We start from the raw sequence: 24,736 nt of genomic DNA on the forward strand, positions 1-24,736 counted from the left end.
TTAAATTTTGAGACAGTTGTCTTGCCCTTGAGCATTTTTCAAAATTTATGAAACTGATGAAATAATCATGGGGGATTGAAGGAGAAGTTTGGAGAGTTAAGTGATTGAGTAAGTTGTAGTCAAACAGCTAAGAGAGTGCTTTGATCAACAACACAGCTGTTCTGAGAGCAGGAGGTTATTTCCCTCCTGCTTAAAAAGGACATTTTCTCTTGCTAAGCTTTGATTACTTATCATTTTTATTGTAAAATGCCAAATACAAGCAACTGGTAAAGAGGTGTAAAAATAAAACTTTAGAAATCAAAGCAGTTTCTGCTGTCCATATTGTGCACAGGCTAACAATACCCATGCATATCAAAGAAGTTCTTAATGCAGATTTAAGCTAATGGTGAATGAGAATTCACCATTAATATACTAATTCAATATACTAAATATTGAATTGAATTAGTATTGAATATACTAATTCAATATACTAAATATTGAATTAGTATATTATTTTTCTATGGATCTTGTGTTTATATTTAGAAATCAGTGAACATTTTGACAGGCTCAATTTTTTCAGTGTCTAAAAATTTTTACACAAGTTTATATTATATTTTAAAACAACATTTTTTGTTGTTAGTAGTGATTAATCGTAGATCTTTTCTTGCAAATGTCTTCTTGTAATTACCTTCAAAGCAAAACACAGAGAATGCATATCCTTGATTATCTCTGCCTGCTGTTAGTATTAATTAATCATATTTCTTTTGTTCACACCATGGAGAAAAACAGGCAATAATCATTGGACAGAGCGTCACATGTGTGAAGATTTTCTGCATAATTCCCACATCCTAAAGATATTCTGTTGTTGTCCTGTCCTTTCATCCAGATTTTTCAGACATTTCTCCTTGGTTTACTGGAGAGTAATTTATCAAACATTCCCAATGTTCATTACACAACACAGGGGAAGTGATTTTAAAAGCTGTAGAATTTAATTTATGGACAAGCAGCGTGCAAGCAAGCTTGTGAAATTGCTGTTTACACTTATATAATACTAGGATGTTATTGATTTCAATGCATCATTCATTTGCAGAACATATTCACCGAGGATTTAGAATCTTGGCTCAGTGTTGTGGTTGCTTTCCATTCTAGTCTGAGCTGATTTACCAAGAATATTCTTTGTTAGACTGAGAAGCTCTGAAGAAGTTATGGTTTTCACCCTGACCAACGATTATTTGACAAAATAATTCTAGAATTAAATTTATTTGAGTCACATATCAAACTTTTTTTTTGTAGATTGGACATGTGCTGCCTTGCAGAATTATAGTATAAAGACTACTGATACTGCTTCACATTTTGTAAAGTTACAACCATAAATCATTTTAGCAGTTTCTTGTTTTATGATTCTTACTTGTCCACAAGTCAGAGAAAAAATGGTGTGGCTCAACAGCTTACTTTTTACAACTAGTTTATCCAAAAAGCCCTCGCTTTATGAACTGTTGAGCATCCTAATACCAAACTCAGGACCCACACAGCTGGAACACATTGAGTTTGAAAGTTTCTGAGCTTTAAGAGAAAACAGTAGGAATCTGAAATGGGCTAAATAAATCCTCTAGACAACACTTGGAGGCTGCAAACAAACCCTCCAAACACCAGAAATTTATGGGCATCTTTCTTTCTTTTTTTGTTACCAGTTCAGCAAATCTTGGATTTTGTTTAGCCATAAAAATAGTCACACTTGGCAAGTCCAAAGACCTCAACGTCCAACCATATTTAGAGATCAAAAAATTTCTTTTTAGCTTAAATTTTCAATCACATTTTATGTTTATTTTAAGACCAATTCTCACAACTATCTGACAATACCAATCAACAAGAACAAAGGAATCTAGCATAGTTTTGAGAAGGTCTTCAGAGGCACATTGAGAATAACGTGGATTTTATTACCCAGAACATTTTAAGATTGCACAAAGCTTCTACGGTAAGGTTGTTGTGGTTTATAGTTGCAGTGTAAATGTATCCATGACATGTGGCTCATGTGCAGAGTCACTTCATCTTTGAGAATTTGCAGCATGAATGACTGTATAGCGAATAGCATCATGCTACTCTCTACTCACATGGCTACAGCAGCCAATTGTCCCACTCTACAAGGCAACAAATACCGCACTGTGATCCACTAGCCCTCATTTGCCTTTTGGAACAAAAGATTGACAATTTTAAGATTAAATCTTCAGATGAATTGACAGAGGTCAATCCTGCAACCTCTTCAGTATAAAATGAACTGAGAGCAGCCCATATAACTTAATGTACTGTAAGGTTTTTGGTATTTTGGCCATCACTGGTTGCAATCAAAATGTTCTCACCAAGCTACAAAGCCACGATCAGACACTTTGCATAAAGGAGACCAGGCTTTCACCTGGAAGAAGGCTTCCAGTTAGGAAGATGCACACACAGCTCCAAATTGCACAAACAGCCTAGATAGAGGGAAACTAAGTGAAGTTGTAGGTAAGAGAAACCTTTGCACTGTACTTAGCAAAGAGAAGGGAGCAGATGCAGGAGGAAAAACATGAGCAGCAGCTCAGGGTTTCAAATTAAAGTAAATAAATCACATTTGAAAGTTGTATTAGCATTCATAGTAAAACAACTTCAAGCTGCAAAGACACAGGAAAAAAATGGATTTTGGATCTTTTACACACAATTCTTTCTGACAGGTAAACAGTGATATTTGTACACAGACTGCATGTATCAACTATGACAATCCATCATCTATGACAATCCTAACTCTATTTCCCTCAAATTGGTTTAGTCTCTCTGCACTCATCTACTCTATTACTGGATGTAACTTCAGTTGTTTCCTGCAGAACATATGGGAAATAAAAAGATCAAAGTCATAATATTACCTTGTACATAACTTTGTTGGGGGCTCATTCACCAGAATGTCTTAAGGCGTGCAATTCATCACTTTTGATAGTCTGTGCATTTGCTTATCTGCAGTATAATAGGAGTCTTGCCATATCCATCATTGTCTGATCGTTGTCAGCCTATGTCAGTAGGGGAATATTCGATATGAGGTGTCATCCTGAATAAAAACATAAATAGTTTTGGGATTCCAGCCTCATCCTATTCGTTTTCTCATGAGTCTGGTGTTTGCCACAACGCCGACCACATACTTGAGCAGCAAGTTCATACTTTTCCAGATTCAACTTAGTCCTTTTTTACTGCCACTTTCAAAATGTAAACCTGTAAACCTGTTTTTATTAATTCATGACATTTTGTAAGGCATGGATGGATGGAATAACGACTGTAAATACAAATATTTTCTATCGTTTTTGTTCTGTTTCAGAATTACCCAGATGTGAAATTACCGGACGTTCTCTGATGCAACAATCTGATTCATTCATAGTATTTCTGTGTAAAAATATGAGCGTCAGAGGATTAATTTATTTGCTCAGAAAAATAAAATAACATTTCTCATTTCCTGATGTTAGATGCTTCTTCAAAGAAATAGCAAAACTCAAGGACCCGGGTATGACAGAGGAGTGATTCATTGAAAACGTAATGGAAAACCCTGAAGCGGGGGCCATCAAATGGGCAAAAGACCTGTAGCAAATATTAAAAAGATAGGAGTGGGTGCCAAAATGACTCACTCTGAATAAATCCTTCAAACCTCAGACTCATTTGACACAGTCCCACTCCAAGACACCAACTTTAGCTTCAACATCTTGCCTGAACCTTCCAAACAAAATTATTTTTAGGGCGTTTTTCTTCCTATCAGGATAAATTGAGATCAATTTTTCTGAAGTAAAAAGGCCAAAAGGTAATTTTTACTTAATATCATTGCAAGCTTATAATTTAAAAACATACCTTAAAGCAATCATATTTGGTTTTGTTCAAGAATTCGAAAATAAAAGCACTCAAATGTAAGGCTGAAAATATTACTGCATTAAAAGTTTCATTTATTTTCACGTTTTAAAACATCTTTACTACAGGTGCTTTGCAGTCTGCACTGTTATGGCTTTACGTCCTGTCAGGAGTCTGAGCAATGATGTTCTTACTCTGCAACTCTTTAAACCTGGCACATAAAAAAAACCACTTGAACGTGTGAGTGACATGAATGTAGAGTCAACATTTGTGCATATTCATCAGTGAGTGACATTACACAGCACCGAGGAACGCAAACTAGTGTGTCTGTCAAGAAGTCAGACCATTTTGACACATGGAAGTAATGGAAGTCTTCCTTTTTGCTGAATTATTCAGATGATCATAAGACAAACATTTATTTTAAAAGGGAAAATAAATGCAGCTGTTCTGTGAAGATGGGAGGAGGGACAGGAGGAAAAATGTGAGCCATAAACATTTCACCAGGACCACCCATGCTGCTAAAAACATTTGTGACTGATGGATCAGTGCTTTAAAATTGAATCCATCAGCCCTGTTAGAGAACTTCCATTTGTTTCTAAGCTTTGAACTAAATGAAATAATAAAAAAAACTCCTTTGTTTGGAAGTAAAGACTAAAAGCTTTACAGAAAGGGAAACAAATATTTCAACTATTGCAAAGTAATTAAACAAAAGAGATGACGCTAACTATCACTCATATACGGGAGTGTTTTACTTAATTATGACTTCACCTCTATGAGTGCTCTGAAATTTCTGTGCTGGCAGGCCAAAGCATTCATATTCACTCATGCACATATTCAAACATTCTTAATGTCTTGGAATGCTAATGAAAAAATGACCAAATTCATCCATATTTATAAGCCTAAAACTGATACTATGCTAGTAATTGGTATTTATGCTGTTTGATCTATTACTCTACTGTTTTACCGTTAAAACAGTATTTGGATTTACAAGGTGGTAGACTATTTACAGTAACAAATCAATATCAAAATATACTGTGCAGTGCGTAAAATCTGTCATCATTAGTTACATTGTTGTGGGAATAAATACCTGAGAGTATCACGAGAAAAAGCCCATATTGGAAGTCCATAACACCACTACTGGACAATATTCAGATATGCACAATGTTGTTATTATTCTCTGCAGTTTCATTTGTTATGTTAATCTTTGGGCTTTTTTCTAGCTTAAAGCCAAATAATCATGCCTAGCTTATCTGTTCCAGTCAGACTGTGCAGTGAGCAAAATCTGTAAAATCGCTGCCAACTCTGCAACAACAGAGACATCCAAACTTCAGCATTGTAAACAGCGCCATCTGGTGTTAAGCTAGAGAAACTACAACGATGCGTTTCAATGGCAGACGCAGGCATGATTTTACAAGACGAGTTTATGTGAAACACTTGCTGGTGAAACTCTTACTTAATGTTGACATTATAAACATAATACAAAAAATATGTACTAAAAAATTACAAATTTCCAAATTAATTTATTTATATTCATCATTTTTGATTACTTGAGGATCAGCAGTGGGGAAATCAGTTTAATTACTGACAGAAAACATAATTTTAACTCCGTTTACAATCATTATGGAAAAAAAATCTAGTCAATAGAACACATATTCTGTAGCAAAACAGAAATAATAGAGGAATAACGATAATTTTGACTATTAGATCATTTCAAATATTTGTAATTTTATTTTAAAAAAAGAAACTTTTTACATTTATCAATGACTTAATAATTAATAGGGAAAAGACAGATTCCATACATCTCTATTGACCATGATGCTAATAGCTACTAACATTAACTTTCACTGCTTGGTACGACTCAAACTTGCAACTAAAAGTTGTTGTAAAAACAAAACAATCATTAGAAGAGTTATTAAATGACACTTTTTTTTATCTTCCTATCAGAAATTTGTACACAAACATAAATGAGAGAACTTCAACTTAAAGGAAGATGTGTTGAGTTCCAGAAACATATAGAAAAATTTAAATAAATATAAATTCACTCCAAATTTTAAACATTCAGTAATAAAACCTTGACAAACAATCGTTACATAATAGTGCAGATTTTTAAAACAAACTGTATTTATGAAATCAGTGCTTTCATATGATTATATGTTGAAAAAGACACTAAAATGTAAAATGCCCTGATCAGAATTTTTAAAGTTGATTTTGTAAACCTATGAGCTGCCCACATCAATTTTAGTCGATTAAAATTTCTATCTAAGAACCAAAATACAAGAAGATTTAAGAAGGAAAGCATTTAAAATATGATTTTGGATCCTTCTTACTTACTTAAATTAGGCACAAAGGCTACGTCACACCAAGTGAATACGGGCTTACGGAAAAACTCAATTGACTTTGGAATGATTAGTACTGTTAGCATAAATCAGACAGCTGTCTTTGTGTTTTATCCCTGGGGAATGTAGGTCCTTATCTTAACTATGAGATATCCATAAGAATACAAACAATTTAAAATTCAACATATTGCATGATAAGACAGAGATGCTAACAAAAGTGGCTTTGCTTGAAGTCCAATTTTGCAGCCTGAATTAAGCAATTTCTTAGGTGGTCGTAGAAATGCTTCACTCTAAATAGCTTCTAACTTTATTTTTAAACACCTTGTTGATCTGTAAAATAGCTAATTTGAGTTTCCTTCACACAGGAATGGCTTCCATGCAGAAAACTGCTGTTACTGTGACTCAGTAGCACTCAGTACATTGTTTCTTACCGACCAGTCAGTCAGTGCAGATCAAGCCAAAACTAAGTGATTTCAATCACTGGCCGATTTCTCAGTTCATCTCTACTTAAGATACATCTCTAGCTAATTTAATACAATAAATACTTAGAAGTGTAAGAAAATGTGTGCAGATAGCAGAGGTTATTGAAAGCATAAATAGCTTTAATGTCAAACAGACCCTTCAGTGTTATAGCAGCTAAGCACATGCCTGAGAAAACGTAAAATAAGATAGCTGAACCCAACAACTTTGCCACATTTTAAAACAAGAACCGGGCCATGTTTCTGCAAAGAACTTTGATTTAGGCTTTTGTTTTGGATGAATGCGTACTGGATCATAGAGAGTTAACAAGCAGCACTAAGAGCTATCCTTCAATTTATCTATTGCTAATCCAAACTATAAAATAAGAAATTATGTTACTATAAAAGCAACATGTTTTCACTCATAAAAGCACGTCCTTCCTATCTTAAAAGTACAATAATTACAAACCGTCAGAGAACTTTTTAAAGCGATAATCCGACATTAATGAAAGGCCTGGAAAAGCTGAAAAAAATGGAAGCAGAACACGAGTAAAAATGAGTCATATGATAAAAAGTAGCCACCACTGTTGAGACAGGTTAATGGTCTCCATGTAGAAAATAGTGAGAAACCATGTATGAAAAAACATCTCCGGCTTTCTTGAAAATGTCTTTTTCTTTCTTATTTTGATTTGAAAGCTTCCAGACTGACTGCTCGTCTTTGTTTTCTTGCCTTAAAAAACAAAGCTATGTACAAGCTTGCTTTGATCTTCCGCAACACAACTTCATTCATTATTGTCTTCAAGTTATTATTAAAACAAATCCACATGGTGAAGTGGGCAGTTTACATATTCCTCAGTCTGAATACTGGCTCGGTGCAGCACATTGGACAGTTCTGAGCTCCTCACACTCCACAGTCATCGGTCCTATGATGGATTCTGCGAGTGAGGGTGAGCGAGGTGGAGAGGGAGGCGACGGAGATGTGGAAGAGGAGCTGCCATATGTTCCTCAAGCCGAGCAGGTACAAGTTGCATAGGACAATCACGCCTAAAAGAAGGAAGGACTTCAGCTTCTTCAGGGACGAATGGAACAGGTAGAGGTGGCACTACAGACACGGTAACAAAAAGATGTGTTAGCCAGAGCTTGGCAAGAGGTTGTTACTGTCTGCAATGAGCAGCTGTGTCAACCTGCCAACTATTATTTACCTGAAGAGCACAGCAGATAAATGCAAAGAAAAATGCCGCAACGTTCCAAATGCCTTCGTAGTCATCCTTTGGAAAGTCACATTAAAAACAGTTGGGTTAACTTCAGTCTTGGCTGAGAAACTGCTACTGCATATTTTAGATTAAATTAGCCATCTAAAAATAAAGGAAATGTTAAAACAGCTAAAGTGCGATTGCTTTTTGTAAGCGCTTGCTCTATACAGTTCCGGTCAGAAGTCTGCAAATACAAATTAGTAGAATAAATTTGGGGCTTTTAGTAATTTACCTCTAACATTCTTTGTTCAGGGTGGACTGATAACATACAAAAAGAAGAATTGGGCGCAAAAGGTTCGCATATATAGCTGTATGCAGTTGTATTAAACTGCAGTTTTGAATCTGTCAGATGTATTATGATTTTCAAATAATAATGAAAAAGGATTTCACTACATATAGCCAAGGCTACTCTGAACAAAAAAAACAAAACAAAAACATCTTCAGCTGATAAACCTTTGATCAGACCCTTGAACTGGTCACACCTGGAATGTGTTCTCTGCGAGGTGCACCCCACGGATCACATTCAAAGATGCACACATAATATTTAGGACAAGAGAAAGGATGCCTGGGGTGGTCACTGGTTCAAGCCTCTGATTTAGACCAGCTGGAATGAAAGAAAACAACAACATACCTTTATCACATTAAGATAGCGTAATATAAACCCACCTAATATCTGTATTATTTTAGCATGAAGTATAAGAGACTGATTGGGAATTGCCTTACTGGATGAAACACCTTGTTCTAGGTGCCCATTTGCTGTCCCGTTGGTCAGCTCTACTTCATCCAGGTTGATTAGTTGAGGTGGACGGATCCTCAGGTCCTCTTGGACCTCTGCCAGAGTCACCTCCAGAGCAGGACCACCACTCTGGTTGTACTGCTGCTTCAGTTTTTGAATAGTGGTGTCTATTAGGTAGAAACAATATTTATACTTGGATGGATAGATTGGACTTATTTTAAACAAACTGCTCATTAAACAAAAGCATAACAGCATTGGGTAGACAATGTTTTGCTAAATAATTTTTTCTTCCCTCACCAAATTCCAAAAATGGATATGGCCTGGCTGCCAGGGAAATGACGGTGCTGTTGAAGCATGCGGTGAACTCCCAACGTAGGTCTTCTAGGAAGCAGAAGGCTTTAGCAACAGGGAGGCTGCTGTGGCACACGCTCATGTAGGATACACCCTCTGAGGAGACGAAGCTGAACAGGTGAGAGGAGACAAGGTGTTTGGTAAACAAACAGCCCGGCACAGCGAGGCATGCATGGATGACCTCGTGTCAGCACCAGAGGGTCCAGGCATGGGCTGATTCCCAGCACATAAAGCAGGAATCAAAGAAAAATAAAGAACTAGGACATTATCATAATTAGAGATGAACCCACAACTTTTCAGGGTTTTTATCATGGGCTATGCCTAATATGTTCTCTTTCTTAAATAAAAATAATTGTTCAGGTTTCAGAATCCTTACTATATATTGAGCTTCTGGCCTTTAACGGTGCCCCTCTCAGGGAGACGGGGCAGAGACTTGCTGATGGTCCTGAGCTGCTGCTTCCTCTCCTGGAGCTCTTTATTGTGCTCAAAGTCGGTGGAAGCTGACAGAGGGAGTCCATCCCTGACCCGCACCACGAACGCAAACAGGATCAGAGACATGATAGCCTGAGTCTGTGGAGGATATGCGGCCTACATGGGGCAGACGGGAAAAAAAGAGGAAGAGAATTACCATTTAAAACACTTTGCTTAGTTTGACACAACAGTTATCTTTGGCGGTCATTCTAACGCAGATCAAACATGAATCCACGATATTACAATCATATGTCTAATCATAGTTTTGGAAATTTTATTGGAAACTATGAGATTATTATGTAATGGACCTAGTGTAATAAAGATTTCATTAACCTGCAATTAACATACAAAAGTCCAATTAAATGTCTATATTAACGTAATAATATTCAGAGATTATTAATATGTCTTTACATATACTGCGTAAGAAGGAAAATAATTATTAATTTAGAAATTAACTTTAATTAATCATGTACATTTAGATTACACATTTAAGTTACACCTTACCTCATTGTTATGGAGTTCATGCTGCACCTTGTTACAATGCTACTGTAAGTTAGCTCACAATAGCATCATACAAGCCAATCACACTGCTCACTGAAAAGCCAACCTCCGATAAACAACCTACGAGGGTAATTAGTAATTCATATAAACAAGCTTGAAGAACCTATAAACAAATGCGAGTAGGACGGCTGATTTAAATTGTCCAGGGAGCTAACGTGATTTCTGTTTCTGGATAACAACCACCACAACAAATCTTCTACGGTACAGCAGGAGGGACAAACTTCCCAAAGGAAGCCCCTACTCTTAAAAAGAAGAAGGAAGTAGCACAAGCTAACGGTTTACCGTCAGTGACTAGCTCGTTTTACCCGGCTAGCTACTGTACGTGGGTAAGTTATTTAATATTAATCAGCTTTAAATATATAATGCGAGTTGGAAGCTTTGAATAAATTTGTGTAGTACACGGATAAATGTGTTTAATGAAAGAAACGGTGGAGAATGCAATGGAAGTTACTACGCAAACAGCACCTAGCGCAGCTAGCACTAGATAGCTGAGAGGTAGCTAATGCAACCATTTTGATAGCGCCTATGTTTTTTGTTTTACCAAGTGAACAATGTATTCTCTTTTTATTGTATTTTTAACTCTCCTAATGAACTGTAACATAGCTTTGTTGTCGGGTTATCTTGTGACGGAATTGCAATAGACGGCTTAAATGTGTTCTTTTGTAAAACGGTCAATTGTTTTTCTAAAGTAGGATGTATCCTTTAATTTTATAAAATTGTTATATTTTAGCGAGTTTATCTTGAATTTATATTTGGGGTCTATAATAGCTGTTTTAACACATTTTTTATATTTTTTTCGGGTTACTATGACAACTCATGTAAAATGCCATCTTCCTCATCTTTAACTAGTTGAACAAAAAATCCAGCTGTGGAGGTCTAAAAACAATGTAGGATGAGACCGCATGAAATAAATAAGCTTTAATACATTAAGATAGATGTGCAGTTATGAAATACTGAGCTTTATGGGGGAATACTCTACACAACTGTAGCATATCGTTTGATGTTGAAATAAATTGTTCTCTATTTTTAGCAGTGTAGCTTTGCAGTCTGAATGTGGCACTCCCGGCTAAACCTCCAAAGTAAATATCTGTAACATGATGCACATTATGCAACCAACACAATGCAGTTCTGCGATGGTGGTGGCGCCAACAAGTCACTAACACCATCACTTTAGGGTTTTCATCTTAATTGTGTACTTTCTTAATTTGTTTAAAAGCAGGCACAGCAAGATCAGAACTAATAGAAGAGTTTATTTAACTCTTTGGCAATTTCTTCTCATTTTCTTTGTACTTGCCCTGTGTTTTTAGGTCACATGCACTTTGATCACAATGGGGGTAAAAGACCGCCCTCAGTGTTACTTTGATGTGGAACTCAACCGGGAGCCAGGTAAGGAAATCATTATTTGTCAGATTAAGAGAAAACAAGTAAACAGCACATGTTTCATTTAAACCATAAACTTTCAACAGAAACCTTCACTGTGATATTTTCTTTAATTCTGACAAATGAAAGTGCAACACACAGTAGTGCACTAACCTGATAGACTGGTTTGGTCTCAACTGTTGTAAATCAGTGTATCAGTATTGAAGGGTTGTTTGCAACTGTTGTCCTGGAGTGGTTTTCTTTTTGTTTTGTCAGTGGTAACTATGTACTGCAAATAAAAGCAGATTATATAGCCAATATTTCATTTGTTTATATGCTGTTTTGTTGCAAAAAATTTTTAATAAATGTAATAAATTCTCTCTTGTTTCTGTAGTTGGGCGCATTGTCTTTCAGCTGTTCTCGGATGTTTGTCCCAAGACAAGCAAAAACTTTCTTTGTTTGTGCACTGGTAAGTTATTTTCACTCAGTGGTGTTTTCCATTGTATTATTCATTCCAGACATTTAGCAACATTTTGTGTTTAAGTCATTTAATGAACTGGATCTTGGCTGGATTAGATGTGAAACCGAACAAGCTGTTACTCTTAATGCTTATTTAGCCAATCTATATTTTTAGTAATAGTAATTTGGTAGATTGATATATTTTAATATATACAACAACAAAATAATAAAATAAACAATGAACATACCATAGATTACTATGGTATGCAATTATATTGGTCACCCAGTAAATTTGCTCCCATTGATTGGAGCCCTGTGCTACTGTAGAGGCGGTCTTACATCCAACAGAAATCATAAATTTGCAGACAGACAGCAGAATTATCCCTCTTCTTATTTCCTCTACATCTCATTGATGAAGATTGGATTGTTTCAGACTGAATAATTGGCTCCTACATTTGTACAAAACTGCTTTAATGAACACAATTTAATTGTTTCACTTTTATTTTGATGGTACTTATAGAACAGGGTAATTCTACACCATAATTAACCAAACTTTGGGATATTTGTGTTGGCAGTGAAATCAGATACCATATTTTGCAATAGAAGCTTCTAAATTAAACATTTATCTTGTAAATGTAACACGGATAATCTAGAATGTGATATCTTTATAGATATTTTTTGCAGTCAGATTTTTAAAAAATGAAATAAGACTAAATATTTCTACCGTCCAGCATTGACTTCAGCTATTGGTATCAAGTTTTTAAAAATACAGTAGCCTCATCCCAGGACTTCCATTTCAGAACAACTTTTAAAAAATTTTTTGCTTTGGTTTGTTTGTTTGTTTTTTTACATAGAAGCACTTTCTAGAATTGCTATTCAGTTTGTAGTTCTGTGAGAGTTTTCTTAATAATCATGTTGTTTCAGGTGAAAAGGGAACCGGGAAAGTCACAAGGAAAAAACTGTGTTACAAAGGCTCCACATTTCACAGAGTTGTGAAAAACTTCATGATTCAAGGAGGCGACTTCACAGAAGGTAACAACATAAATATCCTTGCTGCTTTGAAATATGATGTGGGATTAGGACAATATTTCTCAATTCCTGTCCTCAGGCCCTGCATGTTTTAGGTGTTTCCCTTTTTCCACACACCTGGATTGAATCTGTGGGTGATTAACGGGCTTCTGCAGTACTTGAGGTCTGCAGAAGAGGGCATGCAGTCATTTGGATCAGCTGTTCTGGAATAGAGGCACATCTAAAACATGCAAAGCAGGGGTGCATGAGCACTAGAATTGACAAGCAATTGGATTAGCTTCTGTGTTTTGACATTAGGTTGGCATCTAAGGATACATTTGGGCAAATAAAAATCTATCAAAAAGGAAAACATGTTTGTTGAAGCTATGCAAAGAGTTTTTCATTAAGGTGCCTGAAACTAACAGGTTCACTGCAGCTTTGCTAACCTGGAAACCTGCTGCTTCCTGAAAATGGCAGCAACGTCTACAAAAAAGTGTTTGATAAGCAAGCTTTGATCATTAGGTGTTTTGTTTGCTGTACAAAAAACGATGTTAATTTGACATTAAAAAAATCAAAGTTTGTTTTATTTATGACTGCAGGAACTGGAAGAGGAGGGGAATCAATATATGGTGGCTACTTTGAAGGTATTTTGATATTGATTCTTAAAATAAATATGTGTTTAAGTATTGTAATCCTGTGCTATTTGAGCAAAGTTTTGCATGTTTTTTCTAGCTGAATCATTAATTTCTTGTGGCTTTCCCAGTGTGTGAATTTAATCAAATCAGCACGGGAAGTAGCCATTCTCGTTACTAAATGCTACCATCCTCCTGCTAAAACTATCAACATATTCTCTTATTTATAGAGTGGTCTTTTGCAAAATGAAAAGGTAAGAAATGTGCACAGTTCAGTAACACCATGCCAACATAGTCATCACAACAAGGTCTGACCCAAAAGTTTACATGCCCTGACACACTTTCCATTCAGTCAGATATCCCTTTTGTCCTCAATGTTTGGCTGCAACCTGCATTTCTAGTATCTGTAGATCTGATATGACGGATATAATTTAATTATTGACTTGATGACATGAAATTTACGATGGAGACTGTAGAAAATAGAACCTACTTCACTTTTGAGATCTTAGTTGTTCTAGAATAATAAATAATTACAGAGCATTTTTACAATGCAATAAAATCATTTCTCAATTTGAAGCATGTTTCTCCAAATTATTCCCAAGATTTTCAATTAATTTTCTATCATACCATCTTTGATAACTACACAGTTCCAACTCTGTGTCTCCAGTTCTCTAATAATGAAAGATCATCGAGACATTGGTTGTATGAGAAAATATAGTCCCATAGGCAAATAAGAGAAAAGAGTAAGTTACCATAAAGACAAACTGTCTCGGAGGAAAACCCTACGAATTCAAGGAAAAAAGTTTTTATAGTAGAGACTATGACATACAGGTTTGGACTGTATATGCAGAGATTATTCAGAACAATGATGGAGATGTGCTTCATTTATCCAGATGTATGTTTATTGGTTTTTTTTTAAAGATTCAATCAAGAGTTTAGGTGGTTTTTAAATACACATTTTGTTTTGCTTTGTCCTGATTTTAAATTCAAGCTCACGAAGTGTGAAAGAAAACCCAAATTACTGTCATTTTTGGACAAATCTTTGACCTTGCACCACTTGAGTCATGCTCAGAATTTTCTTTTAAAATTTTATGTTTTTATTGTTGACGTTATCACTGCATGGCTGAGGCAGTACCTGAACCTAGCTCTGTTTGTTCATGGGTTATGTGTAAAACCAGCTATGACAAAGATAATTATTAAAAAAAAAAATAAAAGTTCTTCATTTTAAATTAAAAAAACTTAACATGAATATTTTATTTGACATTAATGGGAAACTAAATTGCATTTCCAGGCTTACAAACTCTGACATTGATTTATATAAAGTTAAAAGGTTACAAGTCTAAAGGAATTTTTTGTTTTTTATCTTGTAGGGTGTAAGTAGGAGAATTTTACTCTATAGAATGTTTTCTTTTCTAACCTAAACATTTGGACTTTTAGCAAGTATCAGGTTTATTAACAAGAACAACAGAAACTGACAAACTCCCTTTAAATATCTTTAAGCTCACCAAACCACCAGTTTGAAGCTTTAGAAAATTATTTAAACATTTGGGTCCATAGAAACCTGGAAGAAACAAGGGTTATGTTTTTTGGTTAATTATATATATTTTTTATCTCCAAAAGTATTTCTATTAACATTAATTGGGGAACACCCTCTGAAACTTTGATTCCCCTCTGTCTGTTCCCAGATGAGAATTTCATTCTCAAACATGACAAAGCCTTCCTGCTGTCCATGGCCAATCGTGGGAAGAACACCAATGGCTCCCAGTTTTTTATGTGAGTAAGACTCAATTCATATAAAGCACAACTTTCATTCCAACTGAAGCTCTGTCTTAGTTTTTACTTCCTGACCCTTGCCCTGTTATGACCCTGCAGAGTAGTATTTGCCATCTAAAATCCCCTCTCTCTGTATGTGTGTTAGATTTCAAAGTGCAGAGCAACATTGGATTCATTCTTTTTTTACCTACAAATGTGTTACATTTTTTCTCTTGCCGTTTTTGTGTAAAATTTACAGAAACTCTAGCATCCTGCTCTTCCAAGGTAATGTGTCTCAAAGGCTGTGTTTCTCTCTCTCCTGACTTTCTTTTTCATGTTGTAGTTTTGTATTTTCAAACATGTATCACAATGCACTGTTTATTTTGGAAATGCTTAAGTTTCGCTAATAAGTTCAGGCAGATCACGTTATTTGGACTGAAAGATCTCCTGAATCACAAAAAGGCATAATGGTTATCACTTTGAACTTTTCCTTCACAAGTAGATACTTGTGAGACATTAGGGAGGATTTGTATTTTTTCCTTCATTGATTTGATCAAATTAAAACATAATTTTACAGCTTCCTACATTTTAAAGTGATAATTCAAAATTTAAAGTGCAAGATAAGCCAAGAGTGGTTTTGTATGCTACATATTTTTTGGAGACTTTTTTGTGTTATTCAGTTGCAGCCTCATGTTGTTTGAGTGATTTTGTTTTCTCAGTTATCAATGTTTTCATTTTTTTCTATGAACCCTTCATTGTCATTGATCGACTCAACTGGATTATCCACAAACAGCACAACTAAAATGGCTCCTCACCTTGATGGGTAAGAAGCTCTTCAGTCATTTCCAAGTATATAGAAGAAAAGAATCTCACCTTTAGTGCTATGAAAGGTTTCATAGAATGTGTCTAAATAATATTTGAAAGCCCTAAATAACATTTCATCCCTAATTCCATCTGATTGATCGATAGCGGTTTCCCTTTTCCTTTATTTAACAGCAGAGGCGGGCATAAACATGCAGGGCATGAATCACTGCACCTTTCAGGCGCTAACTTACCTTTGAACTTTCTTCATAAATCCAAACGGAAAACAATAGTAAGTTTGGACTTCAATTGTTCCAGGAATACATTTTCTTTTTATCTCCGTCCAGCGTCCATGTTGTCTTCGGCCTCGTCATCTCTGGGTTTGAAGTGATAAAGAAGATCGAGGGACTGAAGACTGATTCAGCAAGCAGACCCTACGCTGATGTGAGAGTGGTCGACTGCGGACAGCTGATCACAAAGTCTGCGAATGATGGTCAGTGCAACGTTTTTCTTGAAAACCCATGTTATGCTCACTTACGGGAAAATGGTTTTATTTGACAAATATCACTTTATTTGATATCACTAAATATAAAATGCAAAAGCCTTTATAATTTTTTTAAAAATTTAAAAACAATTTTAATTTCAGTGCTTGAGGGCAAGCGGAAAAGGACTTCATCCATCAACTCCAATGACTTGTCCAATTTTTCATCATCTGAAAGTGAATCAGAAGAAAAGCTCAAACATCAAAAGCGACTGGCAAAAAGTAAACCATCTAAAAAGAAAAGGAAAGAAGGAAAGAAGGTCAAGAAAGCTGAAAATGTGCCTTCTAATCAAAGGTATGTTTTAACATTTAAAATATTTCCATGTTCAAGATTAATTCTTATGATGTAAATGCAAACAAAGTACATGTTTGGTTATGTTCCTGCTCTTTAAGGTGTGCAGAAAAAGAGACGGCAGAAGGTGAAAGTAAACCTGAAAAGGAGAAGGAAACGGGTGGGAAGAGGGAGAAGCCTGTTGTTCGGCCTGAGGAAATCCCACCTGTGCCAGAGAATCGCTTCCTGCTACGACGGGACATGCCAACGCAAGAGGACAAAACAGAACCGTTAGTTATCAAGACTATTACAAAATATTAAACACATATAACACACCTCAAAAGTATTCAATCCCTTGGAACTTAATAATGCTTTGTTTCATTACAACCATTTATGCAACCTAGTGAGATTTTATATGACAGGCAAAACCAAAGTGAAAAGGAAAGAAATTGTATATTTTGCTGAATAAATTCAGAGAAATACACCATGTACTTGTATTTACCCCTGAACTCTTTTGGAGTACATCTCTGCCAACCGATAGCTGAAGGAAAACGTCTCTAAATATCTATTTTTACTGATACTCAATTAGATGTATGTTTGGACTTCGAGTGGGCCATTCTCAGAATGAGAATATGCTTCGATGCTTTTTAGTGTCTAAGTTTGTGCTGTAGCTCCATTTATTGTCACATCAACTTCAACCTGCTTTGCTTTTGAAGGGTGTTAATTGCAGTTTTAGTATTTGTTGGATTTTGCATGTTAGGCAAAAGTTTCTACTTTGAGTTTGTGTGACCAGACAACCTTCTTCCACAGGGGCGGTGTGTACCACCATGGTGTGCACCCTACATGGCTTGTAATTAACTTCAATCATGTCTTCACATAAGTTTCATTCTACAGTTTTTGCTTTTCTGATAAATGCTTCATTATCTGGCCAGCCAGCCATGTTCTGGAGTAATTGTGCCACACAAAATTAAAATTTTTGGGATATTTCTTTAACAACTCTCTTTTAGATATTCAAACTTGCCTTACACATAAACAAGGGGCATGAATACTTTTGCAAGGTAGTGTATGCAGTACTTAGTGTAGTTATTTAATTAATTTAAAATGTAATTGTATCTTTCAGTCTTGAGAAAGAAGAAGCTGGTCCTTTAGCTGAACAGAAACCAGCGGTGACAAAGTCTGGACGGAAGATCAGAGGCAGAGGAACAATTGTATGTTCTTCTCTTGATATTAAAGACTCCATATTTGTTTTATGTAAAATTATTAAAATCGTCTGTTTTAATTTTTGTTGTCAAGACAATTTATCAAAGAGAAACTCAATTTTGGGCCTTAAATGTAAAGAGTAGATTTTCAACCTGCAAATTAACCGTTCTCCTTTCTTTTGCTTTTCATTTTAGAGATATCACACTCCAACCAGATCTAAATCACGCTCTACATCTGTTGAAGAGCGTGGGGGCAGTGAAACTCCACCACACTGGAAAGTGGAAACAAAGAGAGCCAAAGTTTTTCCTCCCCAGAGCCCGGAAAGGTGGAGCAAAGGAGACAAGTAGGAATTATGTTCTACTTTCCACCCCTTTGGATGTTTTTCCTGTACTCATTTGCCTTCATGCTTATTTTGCTTTAACAGACTTAAAGAGCGTTCTTCAAGCAAGTGGGATAATAGAAGCAAATCTCCTCAGTCTTACTCTGGTGAACTTTCCTCAGACCAAAGCTCTGAGAGGTCAAGCCAGCACCGGCTTCCAAAAAAGGAGAAGAAAAAAGCCAAACGCAAGAAGAAAGCCAAAAAGCGCAAACATGGCAAGAAGAAAAGCTCCAAGAACAAATCTCGAGAACACTACGACTCAGAGGGTGAAAAATCAGCAACTTCTGCTGGGAGGTCCAGATCCCGATCAGCGACCCAGTCTCCCTCAAGTGAACATCGTTCTTCTGGCAGGAGAAGGCGGAGATCCTCCCTGTCTTTTTCTAAATCCTACTCCAGGTCCTACACATCCAGTCGATCCAGATCACGAGGAAAATCCAGGTCTTATTCGAAGTCCAGAAGCTTCTCTAGATCACGAAGTCGGTCTTTGTCTGGATCCAGGTCTCGGTCTTATTCTCAGTCTCGGTCAAGATCACGGTCAAGGTACAGATCAAGATCCCGGTCATCTTCTCAGTCCAGGTCGAGATCAGGGTCTAGGTACATGTCCAGATCCCGATCTTTGTCCTCTAGAAAAAGGAGTTTTTCCAGATCTCCAAGGAAGAGGAAGACAACCAAACCCAAAGTGGATGCAATGATGCCTGTGACTGGGAAGGTCCAAGATAAAAAGATTACACCTGTTCCCATACTGCCAGCTCTCCCAGTAGCTGAAACAGTTCCTGTGATCCCACTGAGTGACAGTCCTCCTCCTTCTCGTTGGAAACCAGACCAGAAGCCCTGGAAGCCCTCCTACATTCATATTCAAGAAATCAAAGCTAAAGTTATGCACAGTAAGCCCTCTACCCCTGGTCCGGCAGGGGACGGCTTCTCCAAAAAAACTCGCATACCGAAGTCCATACTAGAAGATGTTGAAGAAAAGTCAGCTCACAAAACATCACACAGCGAGTCCTCCAGAAGCAAGTCCTTCAGTCGCTCCAGGAGCCGTAGTTCTAGCAGGTCCAGGTCAAGATCGGGCGAGCCGTACCAGAGCAAGTCATCCTCCTGCGACAGATCAGACTCTGAAAAGGATCAAAAAGTAGGAAGCAGCAAGAAGAATTCATTAGACAAAGAATGGAAGGAGTACTACAGTTCTCTCAACAGAATAAAAAATTTAGATAAGTATATTTTGGCCAACAAAAGTCAAGACGGACTCTCGGGTTCAGGAAAAGAAGTGAGCAGTGAGCATAGCCCTGATTTTAGTGCCTCTTTAGAGAACAAAAGAGAGAGGGGAAACTCTGAAGAGCAAGAAGCAAAACGTTACTCTTCACTGGCAGAGGAAAGCTTCAAAAGCCGCTCTGAGTGGGATAGTGACAGTGACAAAGCTACCCAAAGCAACACTGCAACTGAGGCACAAGCGGTCCAGTCCAGCACGATCCTGGCGACCGGATGGGATTCAGACAGAGATTCTGAGAATCCAGCAGACCGAAAAAAGTTTAGTTCTGAAAAAGAGGAAGGAGAAGCGAGTTCTGAATCAGACTATGAGGCCTTGAAGAAGACGTCAAAAGCCGTGACCGAGCTAGGATATAAAGTTGCTGCGGCGGTAGCGGCCGCTTCCTCTTCTTGTCCCTCAGATGATAGTGCTCATAAAGTTGTACAACCGGAGCGCAAGAAGAGCAAGAAAAAAGCCAAAAGGAAGCATAAACACAAGAAGAAAGGAGAGAGTAAGAGCAGTTCTCATCATGGGAAGGACAAAGCTAAAAAGTCCAAGAGAAAACACCAGAAGCTGAAAGAGACTTTCCATTGGCAACCACCGTTGGAGTTCGACGAGGAGGAAGAGGATGACAAATCTAAAAGGGAGAGCCGTAGTCCTGGTAGAGAGGTTGAAGAAAACATGGGTGAAGACTTTAACAAAAATAACCAAGATTCAGCTGATTTGAATAAGAAACCTGTAAAAGAAGAAGAAGAAAAGATTCAACTGAGATCCAAAGAAAACATTGAAAGCACAAATCACTCTGAGCGAGCATCCAACCAGAACAGCGTCAAAGACCAAGATTCTTTAGATGATATGGAAATCTGCACCCCGGAACACAATGTTGACATCATTGAACACCCTGTTACTCCTGATTTGTCCAACACTGCCACTAAATTAACCCTAAGTTCTACCTCAAAATCATCAGTAGTGGCAAGCACTGATGATGCATTGCCTCAGAGCATAGCCCAGGCTGATGTCACTTCCTCATCAACAACTGCTACACCACAGGAAGAAACACCTCCTGGCAGAGCTGTCATAAACTTCAAATGGAAGCCATTAAAACGAATGCCAGTCACACCAGAGGTGAACGTCCAGGCCGTCATGGTGAAAAGCAAGCAAAACAACGAGAGCATCCAGCCTCTGGGCATGCAGGGAGTGAAAATGGAGATCAAGAGTACAAACCGAGTCCGACCGGGTTCGCTGTTTGATGAGGTTCGTAAAACGGTACGGCTCAACCAGAGGCCACGAAACCAGGAGAGTTCAAGTGAGGAAAGATCCTCACTTGAAAGATCTGTGGGGAAGGCCAGAGGTGCATCGCGCTCGCCAAAGAAGTCCAGCTCTGCATCGAGAAAGTCTCGCTCTGCTTCCACCCACCGTTCCCGTTCCAGAGGCTGGTCTCACTCCTACAGCAGATCCAGAAGTAGATCCCGTAGCTACAACTACTCCTCCAGGTAAGTGACAAACATCACGACACCTGTTTAAACTGCCAAATCATGACTTTTGTTTAAGTCATTTTTATTGTTGTTCCTGAAGGAGCCGCAGCCGGAGTCGGAGAACCCGCAGACGAAGATCTCGCTCTCGCAGCAGCACATATCGAAGTTACAGCAGGCATAGGTACACCATCTCTGTTATTTAATAATCTATTTTAATTAACAGGAATGTAGCTTCTTTGTATGGAGCTACAAAAGTGCCAAAATTCACAACCTGACTAGATCAAGATGGGCCCCCCAGAGTGCCATGTTCAGTTCATACAGTCATGTTCTTCAATCAAGATATATATGCAAAATGGATGTGGATACTACTACTACATTTAATATTAATTTAATGTAGCAACAGTAGTTAAGTTGCTTTGGTTGGAGATTAACCAGTCAAATAGTGTGTGTATTTTGCAAGTTAGGAGTTTGAAATATTTCTCAGTGCACAACCGCACAAGAACTCCTGAAACAGTTCTATACCATGGTTTCTGCTAATTTAATAGTCTTAAGTTTAGCCCTTAAATGTCTTGAATATGCCTAGATTCTCAATGTTGGGTCTGAAAGTTTGCAGAGTTAAGCCTTAAATTTGAATGTTTGTTCATTCTTGACAATATGCATTTGTTCCTTATGTTGTAGTTCTGGCCGAAAGGCAGAACCCTGCAGTAGCAGGGTACCGTGAGCGGTACCCTGCTACTACTACAAGCGTTGTAATTCATGGAAACAATAGACTTCGAAAAGTAAATTTTTCTGCAAACCTGTCAGAGTTGGGGCTCATTTAACTAGGCAATTAAAACATTTATCTATTGGCATTTTGGCACTATTGATACTTGGTATACAGCAGCAGAGTCCTGGAGGTAAATAAAAATAACGTTTTTTTTTCTTTTTCTTCACTGGATCATAATTTTTGTTTATGGAGTGTGTTTTATGATATCAATCATCTAATTTTATGCTTTTCCTTTGCATTCCCAACAGTCGGTCGTACAGTAGAAGTCCCTCCAGAAGCCACTCACATCATCGCCGTCGGAGGTCCAAGTGTGTTAAACTCCTCAGACTCAAACCTGTGGCACTGTCGTCATCTCTCAGATTTACAATGATTTATAGATTGCTTTTTAATAAACATCTCAATGTGTTTCTTTAATATATGACATTTAATTTATTGCATACAAGTAAAAATGTATAAAAATTACAAATATCAATTTAATTTCCCCAATTAAAAATATCACAGATATTTTTAATTGGGGAAAAAAGTTCAATAGTGATTATTTGCACTTCTGACAGTTTGTAACTGACAGTTTGTACATTTCTACTGTAAAATCTCAAATCTCATACCCCACTGTTTTCCAACCAGCATCTGGAACATGATTAAATTGCTATTGGCTCGTTATTGGCTTCAGTTTAGTTTGGCTGATTGTGCTTATTAACTCTAAATCCCAAGAGTTAGCGTTGCATTTACTGTACTTAATTAATTGGTAACACAAGAATGTTCTGATGCTCATTCTGAATACCATTAAAACCAAACCTAAATAATCTTTTACATTTTGTTCTTTTTATTTTGCTACAGGTCCGACTCCTATGACAGCTATTCCAGTAGAAGTCGGAGCGTGAGCAGGAGACGAGGGCGGAGGCGAAGTGAGAGCTATAGGAGCTCTGTGCGCCGCTCACGGTAAAACAACAGTGAAGTGGATCTCTATTCAACCTTTATTCAGATTAATTCTATCTTCTTAGACATTCTCTCTTCATGTTTTGGATAAAATATTCATGAGTAATTTATTGATTAAGCCATTTCCTATGCCAATGCTTCCCTATGAAATAAAGGTGTCTGCATCCTTGTGATCGTCTCTCTTGACAACTGAAAGCTGAAATGTTTTGTTGTGATATGTCTGCTTCAGGTCGTCCCGCTCTTCAAGTCGCAGTTCTTCCAGGCACAGGCGCAGCCGCAGCAGTCGCTACAGCTGAGCCTCGCCTCAGCTGACACACCGACGGCCTGCTCTCATGGAGGGTTCTTCATATTTTTATACTGTGCTAAGGTTCATTATGTGAGATGAAGGGATGATCATTATTGTAATGAATGTGAATATATCTTGACAGCAATCAGTAGAGCATCTAGTTACTCTGCTGAAATTTTACATGCTTGCTGTGAGAGAGGAGTCAAAAATTAACATTGTCATATATTTATGTGTTGTTTAACATTTTCTTCTTATAAGCTAAATGGTGCAATTATTAAAACATAAAAAAACATCTTTAATGTGTTTGAGCAGGAAAAGGTTACTTTTTCGAGATGAGGTAAAATCTGTGTCTAAAAGTCCTTGTAATAATTTGTTGTCTCTGAATGAACAGATGAATGTAGAAGCTGTACCTAAAGTATATTATCTCAGACTTTTGTTTTTAATGACTTTTATTAAATATCACCACTCTTTGAACTTCTGTTTCTTTATTTTGGCACCTAACAATGTTTTGGATGGCATTTATTGTGCCGATATTATTGGGAGTGAGCTAATAGAGAGGCTCTGTCAGTTGCAATGCTTCAGTTTGATCTGCAGGGGGCAGGTTTCCATGCCTAAGTGAAGACAGGATCAGATCACGCTTTAGATTTCAGTTTATTATTCTATATCATATATAACAGGAAAAAAGTAAACAACCTTTATATTTTTATACTTAACTATATATAATATGTCTGATATATTGAGGTGACTTTATTTTTACATTGATTTTACTATATTATTTAAAGTACGCAAGAATATTTAAGGTTTCCAAAGTTATTTATATATAAAAAAACTGGTTTAAGTAGAAAATGTATTGCAGTTTCTTAAGATGATTAAATACATTTTTTAATCTTAGGTCTAATGCTCAATATGCTTTTGAAACAAACAACATTCTGTAATATTGTGAGATTAAACTGAATAACTTAATATATTAAATAGGAGAAATACATGAGCAATTCAAATATATTGAAAGTATTAAAATCCTGTTAACCGTTTTTATATAAAAACTGAGACAGGATTTTGGTTTAAGTAGAAAATGTATTGCAGTTTCTTAAGATGATTAAATACATTTTTTAATCTTAGGTCTAATGCTCAATATGCTTTTGAAACAAACAACATTCTGTAATATTGTGAGATTAAACTGAATAACTTAATATATTAAATAGGAGAAATACATGAGCAATTCAAATATATTGAAAATATTAAAATCCTGTTAACCGTTTTTATATAAAAACTGAGACAGGATTTTGGTTTTACACTAGCTGTACCAGTGGTATCCAAACGTTTGCTACATTGGCCAAAAAGTACCACATTGAACGATAAAAATCTTTTTCTCTTTTTACATGCTCACTAATAACTAAACGTGCAATATTTTGACAAAACAAATCATGTAGTCCGACTTTTCAAAATATAAACTGGAAAAATTGAATATGTGTCAGTCTTTGAAAACAAACACGGTAGAGCTCAGTGGTGACGGGGATGATCAGTTTTCGAAAGCATTTGCTGTACTTGGCCAATCTGTTTTTATTTAGTTTTTGTTTTTAGTGCTACTGGCCTTTACTAAAGAAAGCAAGTAGGGTGGTTGGGTGGAG

At 36.7% G+C, this 24,736-nt stretch overlaps 2 protein-coding genes across 5 annotated transcripts; one reads left to right on the forward strand and one right to left on the reverse strand.

The window, feature by feature from the left end:
- Positions 1-5,334: 5,334 nt before the first annotated feature.
- On the reverse strand, positions 5,335-10,187 carry sec22c (SEC22 homolog C, vesicle trafficking protein). Its single transcript, XM_032550762.1, has 7 exons — positions 9,944-10,187; positions 9,345-9,556; positions 8,915-9,078; positions 8,605-8,784; positions 8,364-8,485; positions 7,831-7,896; positions 5,335-7,730 (listed from the first exon to the last, which is right to left on the reverse strand). The coding sequence occupies exons 2-7, from the start codon at positions 9,524-9,526 to the stop codon at positions 7,530-7,532; spliced, it is 915 nt and encodes a 304-aa protein (XP_032406653.1). The 5' UTR covers positions 9,527-9,556; positions 9,944-10,187; the 3' UTR covers positions 5,335-7,529.
- A 4-nt stretch (positions 10,188-10,191) lies between these two features.
- On the forward strand, positions 10,192-23,582 carry nktr (natural killer cell triggering receptor). Of its 4 annotated transcripts, none has more exons than XM_032550757.1 (17): positions 10,192-10,326; positions 11,308-11,386; positions 11,754-11,828; positions 12,743-12,850; positions 13,426-13,470; positions 15,144-15,231; positions 16,004-16,033; positions 16,359-16,504; positions 16,658-16,847; positions 16,946-17,113; positions 17,944-18,031; positions 18,218-18,366; positions 18,448-21,138; positions 21,221-21,301; positions 22,135-22,194; positions 22,724-22,825; positions 23,052-23,582. In XM_032550757.1, the coding sequence occupies exons 2-17, from the start codon at positions 11,329-11,331 to the stop codon at positions 23,116-23,118; spliced, it is 4,146 nt and encodes a 1,381-aa protein (XP_032406648.1). In that variant the 5' UTR covers positions 10,192-10,326; positions 11,308-11,328; the 3' UTR covers positions 23,119-23,582. The 4 variants fall into 4 exon arrangements, with proteins under 4 accessions (XP_032406648.1, XP_032406649.1, XP_032406650.1 ...); XM_032550758.1 differs by having other exon boundaries at positions 10,192-10,318; XM_032550759.1 differs by lacking the exons at positions 10,192-10,326; positions 11,308-11,386; positions 11,754-11,828; positions 12,743-12,850 and adding an exon at positions 13,689-13,712.
- The last annotated feature ends 1,154 nt before the right edge of the window (positions 23,583-24,736 follow it).

Source organism: Xiphophorus hellerii, chromosome 21 (assembly GCF_003331165.1).
Source record: "Xiphophorus hellerii strain 12219 chromosome 21, Xiphophorus_hellerii-4.1, whole genome shotgun sequence".
Classification (NCBI taxonomy): Eukaryota; Metazoa; Chordata; class Actinopteri; order Cyprinodontiformes; family Poeciliidae; genus Xiphophorus; species Xiphophorus hellerii.